The following is a 10594-nucleotide window of genomic DNA, read 5'->3' on the forward strand; positions in this document are numbered from 1 at the left end:
TTCTTCTTCATGTTGCAGGTATTCAATCTCGATGCTCGTCGATGCTCGTCGCAAACAAGACACACGAGTTAACAAATATTCTTTACATCTATAATTCAAATCAATTTTTTTCGACATCTTTTCAGGAAATTTTATATTAAGACTCTTCTATTCGGATATTTTCATCCTTTCGTTGGTAAAAAACTTGTGTCTAAAAAAAATTTATGCGTCTATTTGTATGCAAATTATTTGTTAATTATAGCTAAATAATTTGGCCGAACCGAATATGATTTTGTACACAATTTTTATACCATTATGAGAAATAGCTGTTTTGAAATTTAACAGACTGATTACTCGAAATTATTCATAATAATCAATTGATCGAACATTAATTATTAATTAATAGATTAAAATAAACCAAAATGACTGAACTGATTCCATCGAAACTCTATGCTGTACACTTCTGTGAAATATAAAAATGTTTTGCATAAAATTTCAAGCAAATTGAACAATTATTTTCAAAGCTACATTTATTCTAATATTAATATTTAAATGTTAAAATATGTGCATGTAGATTAACCGTCGTCTTTAAAACGAACAAAAGCTCTTGTTTAAACGTATAAAACTAATATAGCTATTATGCAAAGAAAAACATCATCACGATCAAAAAAGACTACATCGAAAAACTACATAAAAAACTAAATAAAGAAGAAATGATGCTGAGACCTTTACACAGCCTTTTTTCTTTTTTCATAAATAAATATTTTCTTTTAAGTTAGCTTCGATCATATATATTATTATACATACATACATACATACATATATATATATATATATATATATATATATATATACATATATATTCTACGATACAATGTTACTATTACACACACATGTAATTATTGCAATAAAATGAATCATTAATTAATTCGATATTAGTCGTTTGGCTCGATCTTATGAAAATCAAATTGCTCGAGATCTGAGATCCCACTATTTGAAAATACTTCTAACGGTTCCAATAATGTCCTCTGACGTCGACGTTTACGATGTTCGATATACATCTCTATTAACATAACAAAAAGAGCGACAGCAATACCCATAAAAAGTGAAAATAAAGCTGGACTGAATTCATTCAATGCGACAGGAGCAGGTATTTCATTATGACCTTCCGGGCATTGTGGTCGTGCGGGCTGCCAAATATAGCTCAAGTGTCCTCCCATACCATGCTCCATCATTTTTCTTAATCTACAATGTAAAAAATCTTTACCAATTATCTGTTCTTTTCTTATTAAAAAAGCACAATCAAGAAGAATAAGAATCATTTTAACTTTCGTGATCTTTTAAAAATCCAAAATAGCCTGATCGTGATCAAGAATATCTTATAAAAATATTATAGATAAGTTAATATTGATATTTTCTCTTATTAAATCACTGACCCATAAGTTACCATCTTCTTAAAGGGCGAATGTTTTCTAATAGCAGTAGCTATGCGTTCGACTGGAAATAATTGTATTTCTTCAAGATCGCATATCTCATCTTGCGAAAATGTATCCTATTAAAGAAATAAAATATAACGATCTAATAAATATATCGTTGATTCGTTTTCGTCGTACTTCGTTTACAGTAATTACCTCAATTATTTTATATGCGGTCGCAATATCAACATGAAAAGCATAGCCACCTCTTTTCACTTTTTTAAGACCTTCCTCTGCTGTCAAGAAAGGTTCGACTCCACGTTTTTTACTAGATTGTATTTTTTTTCGATTGAGCTCGTGCACCGCAGGATTCGTCGATTTCTAATAATACGGATTATAAAAACAAAAATAAAATTAGTAAGATAAATCGTTGAATGATTCTGTATTAAGAATAAAATCGTTGGAAGAAAGAAGTAAAAGAAAAAAGAAAAAGAAAAAGAAAATAATACACTTACGGCTAAATAATCGTAGTTATAAGCCATGTCCTCGATTCCGACTTCAAGGCTACTGTCCGATAAATTCTTTAGAGTATGTATGAACCTTGGTGGTTCTGATAATAATGAACCAACCACACTGGCAGAATAAAATTGAATAAGGAGTAATCCCCAAAGAAATAAAGAAAGAAATACTATACGTCCGGAATAAATACGTGGACCGTCGCTCAAACCTATGTAACGTAGGTAAAATAAATGTTCCTTCTTTTTCTCAACGATGACCTTACGATCTTAATCTTAAATCTTATTGCTAACAATTTATCTTAACAATCGAATTGATAGTTGTAAAATTATCTAGAAATAAAAAAGAATAAAAAAATGTTTCTATCTATTTACAAAACCTTGTTGACAAATAGCAGCCGCCGTTATCAAAGCCGTCTCCGAGGTGGGATTAGTATCCAAAGTGCACATCTTTGGATAATTATCGAAATACAATTCGATCTTAACCGTAAGCAATAATGTCAACCAATAAATGATAGCCACGATTAGAATCAAGTACCAAACGTCTTCCGTGAACGGCATGAGAAACACATTATGTATATCGCTAGTTTTTGGATGACGAAAAATAATGGCCGTCCTGCATGTAATTATTTAAAAATGAATCGTTTGATTCGAAATAAAAAAAAAAAAAAAAGAAAGAAATAGAGAGACAGAAAAAGAAAAAGATTCGTTTGTATCAATCACATGTACGTCAAATAATAATTACTTTGCTATGTAAGTTTGCACGGTGTAATCGCATGCGTCAAATCTTTCGGGCTTAAATAAATATGGTGTTGCACTTATGTCTACTGTTCCACGAATCATGTCAGCTAGGATACCATTCCAAGTGCCATTAACGAGATAACCCCAGGTTGTCCCTCTTATTAAATTCATCCTATTTCATGGAATAAAAAGACATGATCGAATGAAACGTAATCGAATAACTTTACCTATACATATCCTAATTACATTTAAAATATGAAATGTTTTATTACGAAAATGATTTCTTTTTTTTTTTCCTTCTTACGTAATATTATAATAATCCATCAATTGTACTATTAAGATGTAATTATATCGCATCATCGTGTCCACGTGACGATTAATTGGATTTAATATGTAGGTATGAAAATCCGGTATAGGTTCATGATCTACCTAAAACGATGAGATCGCAAAATCGATATTGGTAAGAAGATACGTGAAATAAGATGAAGACGTACGTGTTAATAAATTTCTTTCCCGTTATTATTTCGAACTCACGTGAATAGAAACGTTCAAGGTTAGTTTATGGAAATTTTGACGGCGCTTATACTTGTATTGAGTTAATTCGTTTCTCAATCCATCGTCGGAAGACCAGTAACCCATGTAAGTAACATTGAGTCGACCTCCGTGCCGATGACTGAAATTGTAGACGTCGTAAAGAACATAAACATCCTTTTGGCGTAATGCCACTGTAATTTCACTCGCTATGGAAAGTGGTAGATCTCGCAAAAAATCAATTGGAACAGCATTCGATTCGGTGATCATAAGCCAAAAGAAAGATTCGTTGTAGGATAATCGATTCTCATCGAACTGTTAAAAAAATAATTAAAATAAAAATATAAGCATTTCTTATTTGCAAAAAATTAAAACGACATTACCAACCTGTTCGAGAATAATTTCACTCTGGGGACAATCGATATCAAGGATAATACCAAGCTTATAATAATTTACTTTCAAAATGGTATTTATTTCTATATTATCCTTAATAGGCACGTAAGATATTGTTAGATTGTTCAATAGATCTCTTCGAAAGAAATTCATTTTATCTAAATGAAAAAAAATATTTATGAAAGACGACAAATTTAAATCGACAGAATTTATAATTGCGGAATATATTTCGAATGGAAAAAAAGAAGAGAAATAAAAAAAAAGAAAAGAGAAACGGGTATTAACCGAAAGAATTCCAACATCCAAATACAACCAAGTATTGTATATATTTCTCAGAAAAATATTCCTTCGTGAAAGTAACCGCAATATTCGTCGCCTTCGTCGTACATAGGATCGCAATTATGCTGATTGCGATTAATCCAGAAATCATATTTCAATTTCTTTTTTTTTTTTTCTTTTTAAATTATCCAAGTAATTGCGAGTGTCGTAGATCTTTAACAACTCGATTTATCTACGCACCTATCGCAAAAAAAATAATAACGAGCGATTTTTATCATTAGAAAATCATAAAATGTTTGCTTAAAAATTTCTTAAAAATTTGTTCACTTACAAACTAGTATACACAACAAAACGACTAACGGCACGAAACTTCTAAACAATGTATCGAAATCTCTGACACTTTTCGCGTAAATACTAATATGTGATATATGTAATAGAACAACTATAAATCAAAAATCTAAAGACACTTCGGTTCTTGATTTTCTCATTGTCTGTCAATGCTACTATGAACTCCTACCTCGCTTTTGACGGGAGGTGATATTATCTTACTGTTAGACGTATGTAATATTGCGAGAGTATCTATTGAATGGCAAACGATTTCCGTAAAGAAGGGCATACCTAATAATTTTCCTATAGAGAAAATTATTGAGGTCGAAGTTACATCGAAGTTATAATACAAAATGAAGTTATCTATCCCATTATGTTACATACGCAGTGATTCGTGGTATATCATTTCCAAGAATTTTATATAAATATTTAATAGTGTAAAGGTTGTGATTTATAAAAAAAACATTTCCTAATAATATCTCTTGTCCATAAGATCTCCACGTGTTTATTGAATTTTCTCTGTCTCTCTCTCTCTCTCTCTCTCTCTCTCTCTCTCTCTCTCTCTCTCTCTCTCTCTCTCTCTCTCTCTCTCTCTCTCACACACACACACTTTTTATATTAAAAACTAAAAAAGAATTATTTTTATTCAATCGTAACAAAAAATTATTTACTGATAATTTATCTGTTCGTTAAAAAGCATGAGTTTGACATTTGATCGACGGTAGATATTCAACAAAATCAACTAGATACAAATATCGGTTTACAGAACATCTTTATGCAATTATCTTTGATTACACATGAAAACTGTAATATGTAACAACGAGATATAATCAGTCAAATTACTAACAAATAAGAAACATGAAATGAGATTTCTATCTAATATTCAAACATGTAATCTTTTTAAGTGTCTTGAAAAAGTACAATATTTTTTTATATCATAAGCATTATATTGGAACAAACGATTCTAAGAAAAAAAAAGAAAAAAAAAAGGAAGGATAAAAATAAAGGTGAGCAAAGTTATTAGTAGATCTCCTTTTTACAAAATATAATAAAATCCGATCTCGAATATTATTTAATTCACTGTCACGGAATAAAAATATAGAAATAATTTATGATTTCAAGCTTATTGATTAAAATGTATAAGATATTAAAAATGTATAACATCAAATTCATTTAAGAAGATTTAATGATTCAAAAACAATTCTGTTATAAGGAATTTCTATATTCAAATATGTTTTAGAACAGCTAACGGTTTTAAATAACGTAAAGTGAAACTGGATAACATCGGTTAAGAATAATCCTATGAATAAAACATGAATAATGAATATCTTATTGTAGGTTTTAATTTATGATAAAATTAAAATAATAGAATGGAAATAACAAAATAATATCTAAAAAAAAAAAATAATTGCTCATGACTCGTTTAAATTAATTCTAATTTTATAAACACGAATTATATATATATATATATATATATATATATATATATATATGCAGATATATATATTTTTTTATATTTGTTTCTCTTTTTGAGTAGAATGAACAAAGAACTAATATGTAATATGTAAATTAACACGAACCTGTTAATTACCATCGTATATCATTTCACTTCTGTTTATTCTATTAATCGTCATTGTTTAAATTTGAATTCATTAAAAAGAAGGAAATTTTTAAATCATGCTCGTTAATTATTTAAATTTGAAATGTATATTTAGAACGTGATACAGGTATACAAAATTTTGTATAATATCAAAGAAACTTATTTAATAAAAGCATGAAAAATGTCTTATGAACAATTTAATTGATATTATCTGTTTCATAGCAAATACAAGCGATAAAAGAATTGCATACAAAAATTAATAATATGAATGATTCATTACTTTAATCATGATGAAGAGAGGAAATGTCTTATTTCGAATAAAAATGTCTTATTAAAATTTTCTTCTACAAAGATAAAAGTGAAATATACAAATATATCTCATAACTCTTATTTAATCTTTAAGACATTTGCAGTATTCAATTAATTTCTTTAGAATTCCAAGATAAATGTCAGTCAGACGGTGTAAAAAAGAACGATCTACCAACAACACATATAATTATGGGAAAACTATTATTTATTTGCATGCAGTTTTTACGTAAGCAAAAGTGACATGACATCTATAAATTAAAGAGGTTTTTAAGACGAGCAAATACGGGAAATTGTATAGTTTCCGATCGGTTTCTGTTAAAGAAGGTTGAAACGATGAAGTTACTCCGATATGTCTCGTTAGTCTCGTTGTTGGTGGTTTTGGCATTTGTCAAAGCAGACGAGGAATTTTATTCTGACAAGTACGATTACGTAGATCCCAAGGAAATCGTCGAAAATGATCGTTTAAGGGACCAGTATTACAATTGTTTCATGGACACTGGACCTTGTGTTACTCCGGACGCTGCCTTTTTCAAGTGTAAGCTCGAATCACTCTCTTTCTCTTTTTCTAACTCAACGATTTAATTTTCCAATGCAAGATTGAACATTTTTTTTCTTTTTTTTTTTTCTTTTCGCTTTTTTTATTTTTTCATTTACAACATTCGTAGATAATACATATTAATTGTACTATTTTCACAAATAATCTTTAAAAGATTTTAAATTGAAAATGTCCTTTTTCCTTTAATCACTTTTATAACTTCGAACGTATTTATATTTCGAAACGAAGGCTATAACAATTTCATCTTATAAAAGATTTTATAAAGAGAGAAAATTATTTTACGCGGAGATGAAAGAAAAGAAAATAATTGTGCGTATTAATGCATTAAATCGCATGTTTTCCTCGAACAATGATTTTATAGTCGATTATATTATTAATTTCTCTTACGTACATATATGACATTGATTATGTTTGTATATTTTTTCAGCGAATTTACCTGAGGCAGTCATAACTAAATGCAAGAAATGTACGGAAAAACAAAAGAATAACTTTGAGTTTATGGCTGTCTGGTATAGCGATAATCGTCCAGATGAATGGAATGCTTTGATTAAAAAGTTCATGGAAGATGCAAAGAAAATAAACTTAGAATCTTCCAAATAATATGAGTGCCGACGTTCTTTTTACGAGTCAAATGGAAAGGATAAAATACAAAATGTTATTTTTATTTTTATTTTTGATGTGAAAAAAATGGATTAATATACTTAAATCGATAAATACGCAATACGATTGGGACGCATATATATATATATTTATATAAAATATATTTAAAAATTGGAGTGAAAATAAATGTAAAAATATTAATAAAACTTTATGGATGAACATAAAGAAATTCTTATTGCTCTTTAATAACGTATCATTTTTATATTTCTCTAGAAAAATTAATTAAACGTTAAGAAAATAATAATAAATTACGATACTATTCTCGTTGTTGAACAATCATAAAAAATTAGATAATTGGCCAATGATATAGAAAAAAAAGACTTAATGAATTTATGGGAGAAAAAGAAAAGTGAAAAAAATGAAAAAAAAAAAAAAGAAAAAGCTTACATTATCGAAACACAAATTACAAATATTAAAATTTAAGTAATTAAATATATGATGAACTTTGTAAGTAAACTCAATTCAAATATACGATGTTATTGACTGGCAATAACATTGATTGAGGATTGCCATTCGTTTCTCAAGATTTTTCTTGTCTGCCTCTTCCAACATTCATTTCTTTCACGTATGTCCTTCGAAAAATATCAGCCAATAACCGGATGATCTTGTACCCATAGATAGTCGTGAAATCAGCATACACGTATATGCTGCAGGTATAAATACGGAAGACAGTACTCTTAAAGTATTCAGATTCAATCCAGACATCTCTCGTGAATGCTGTAGCAAAAACGTTTTAATAGAAAAGTATACTTCAAAACGTGATAATATATTTTTCCTTTGGGCTTCCTTCCCATTAAAAATTTTCCATTCAGTTTAAAAATAAAAATTTTTTAAATCATAATGGCGCGTTATTTATGGATACTATCAATCGTAATACTATTCGCAACGATTTTCTCAGTGCGCGCAAATGACAGCACATACACAACGAAATACGACAATATCAACGTGGATGAAATATTAAAGACATCTCGACTACGCAATCAATATATCGATTGTTATTTAGGAAATTCACCTTGTGTGACGCCAGAAGCGAAGTTCTTGAAAGGTAAAGACACATCGACAAAAGATCGAAGATAATATTTCCCAAGCTTTATCCCCCATTAGATTTCTTTTCATTTTTAAATATTTCATACGTGTTTGTGGAAGAAAAAAAGAGAAGAAAGAAAATAGAACAATATCGCAATAGTTTGAATCTTCTTTGTCGCAGATGTGCTACCAGAAGTTTTGGTGACCAAATGCAGTAAGTGTTCGGACAAGCAGAAAATCATTTTCGACAAGGTAATTACTTGGTTCGAGGAAAACGATAAGGAAACTTGGAATACCATATTGACAAAATCTATCAATGAACATATAAATGTCAGAAATCAAAGATCCTAGATGAAATTCATTAAAGATCTAAAAAGGGTCAAAGGTATTTGATTAAATTGTATAATAAATTGTTATATAAAATTTGTATAGATTGACGAGTACAAAATTTTTTATTCTATACCATGATTCATTCTGAAATAAATTATAAATAAAAGCAAATTAATAAAAAGTGAAGTTTATTATTGAAATTAATTTCATGTTACGTTACGTTTTATACGTATTTATGAATAACATCTATATACTTGTATGTATTATATATACATATGTATATTAATATTTTATATTCATGTTATATACATACATTAATTATTTTTAAGATATTCTTCAAACTTATCGATATATATATTTTCAGGATCGTATTTCTTTTTGAACTGATCCCATACCTTAGGCTTCTTTTCCTTCAGTTGCCAAATCTTTTTTGCTATTTTCTTGTGGTATTCGTTACATCTCGCGCATTGAGTAGCCAATATTTCAGGAAGTACTTCTACAATAGAAAATAAAAACGATTATATTATTTTAAATGTTTGCTATCTTAAATATTGCTTGTATGTACGTACTAGAAGAAATAAAGTAATGAATGAAAATACAAGGAAAAGGAAATGCACAACATAATGATGAATATAAAAATCCTATTAAGATTATAAATCAAAAACATGAAATCAAGGATAAGTAAGTAAGAACGAAAAGAAATACAAGTACGTAAATATAAAGAATTTATTATTATATTCCTGTCCTTGATATAAGATATAAAACCTGTTTTAATAAAGACCATAAAAACCACAAAAAAATTTTCAAGAGTTCATTATTATGATTTTATATCTTTTTTAATAAAAAAAAAAGAAGAAGAATTACTTACGCTTAAGACTACGTCCATCGGCGGTACAAGGACCATCATCGAGCAAACAATTTATATATTGATTTAAAAATCGTTCGCTATTAAAAATCGCATCGACGTCCACTTGATCGTATATGTTTGAATAAGGTTCTTCTGTATATCCCTCGATGAGCCAAAACATTCCGATTATAAAGAAAAAGATGTAAGTAAATTTCATACTTTTCTAATTACGAGCCAATTATTCGAATTGCACTGGAAAATTTTAATGTATAGTTAAATCAAAATTTCGACTCCGTATATCCTAATTAATTACACTGAGATAGATGGAAAAGATTTGTGTCAAAAACGAAGTGAATTGAACTTAAAATCAATTCGATTCAATTTAATTCAATCGATGGAAAATAAGAAGGTGTAAAAATATGCGATGAATATTTAATATATAAAATTGTAAAAGTTACGATAATAATCAGCGTCGCAATTATTCAGCCGTGAATTAATGGAAGGAGTATTAAAGTAGAATTTTTTGTTAAGATGACGAAAAAACACTCGACGAATGCTCGAACGAAAAAAATTAAATTGCCGATGAGTTGTTTGCTTCTCGAAACTTTTAATGAAAGACTTTTTACCATTTTCGCGTTATAATATAACTGAGAGATTAATGCTTGTAAACTGAGAAATGCCGATCTTGCAAACATAGCGTACTATCGATATAGGAAGTTCACGAATCTGTAAACAACATTTCGCGGGAGCATTATACATTAAGGCTTTATTTAACAAAATATTAATAATACGTGATAGATTTTAAAGTCAAGAATATTCTTCTGACATCATATAGCATCACATTTCGTGTGTCAATTGATAAACACGAGCGCTCATATTTAACGCGTTCAAGTAGATTATTCGCTAATGATATAAAAAATATTTATAATATAAATGATTCTGATAATATGTCATATGAAAAAGGTAAAGTGTCATAAAACATATAATTGTAGAAAACGTATCATGTTATCGTATTACAAAAAAATTCCTATACAAAAGTGTTACAAATAAAAATATAATGTTGTCTACATATATATATATATATAT

General features: G+C 28.5%; 3 protein-coding genes across 4 annotated transcripts; 1 reads left to right on the forward strand and 2 right to left on the reverse strand.

Moving 5' to 3' along the window:
* Window positions 1-874: 874 nt before the first annotated feature.
* Window positions 875-4427, reverse strand: LOC122630908 (ionotropic receptor 75a-like). Of its 2 annotated transcripts, XM_043815955.1 has the most exons (11): window positions 4185-4427; window positions 3860-4093; window positions 3569-3732; window positions 3185-3496; window positions 2955-3079; window positions 2655-2822; window positions 2290-2525; window positions 1910-2121; window positions 1611-1775; window positions 1416-1531; window positions 875-1224 (listed from the first exon to the last, which is right to left on the reverse strand). In XM_043815955.1, exons 2-11 carry the CDS (start codon window positions 4002-4004, stop codon window positions 915-917), a joined length of 1953 nt encoding a protein of 650 aa, XP_043671890.1. In that variant the 5' UTR covers window positions 4005-4093; window positions 4185-4427; the 3' UTR covers window positions 875-914. The 2 variants fall into 2 exon arrangements, with proteins under 2 accessions (XP_043671890.1, XP_043671891.1); XM_043815956.1 differs by lacking the exon at window positions 2955-3079 and having other exon boundaries at window positions 3237-3496.
* Window positions 4428-6355: 1928 nt separating this feature from the next.
* On the forward strand, window positions 6356-8766 carry LOC122631153. Its single transcript, XM_043816475.1, has 5 exons — window positions 6356-6624; window positions 7073-7243; window positions 7923-8049; window positions 8145-8350; window positions 8513-8766. Exons 1-5 carry the CDS (start codon window positions 6423-6425, stop codon window positions 8680-8682), a joined length of 876 nt encoding a protein of 291 aa, XP_043672410.1. The 5' UTR covers window positions 6356-6422; the 3' UTR covers window positions 8683-8766.
* A 194-nt stretch (window positions 8767-8960) lies between these two features.
* Window positions 8961-10593, reverse strand: LOC122630859 (ejaculatory bulb-specific protein 3-like). The gene is made up of 2 exons (XM_043815850.1): window positions 9530-10593; window positions 8961-9157 (listed from the first exon to the last, which is right to left on the reverse strand). Exons 1-2 carry the CDS (start codon window positions 9723-9725, stop codon window positions 8976-8978), a joined length of 378 nt encoding a protein of 125 aa, XP_043671785.1. The 5' UTR covers window positions 9726-10593; the 3' UTR covers window positions 8961-8975.
* Window position 10594: the final 1 nt, after the last annotated feature.

Source organism: Vespula pensylvanica, chromosome 8, assembly GCF_014466175.1.
Source record: "Vespula pensylvanica isolate Volc-1 chromosome 8, ASM1446617v1, whole genome shotgun sequence".
Lineage (NCBI taxonomy): Eukaryota > Metazoa > Arthropoda > Insecta > Hymenoptera > Vespidae > Vespula > Vespula pensylvanica.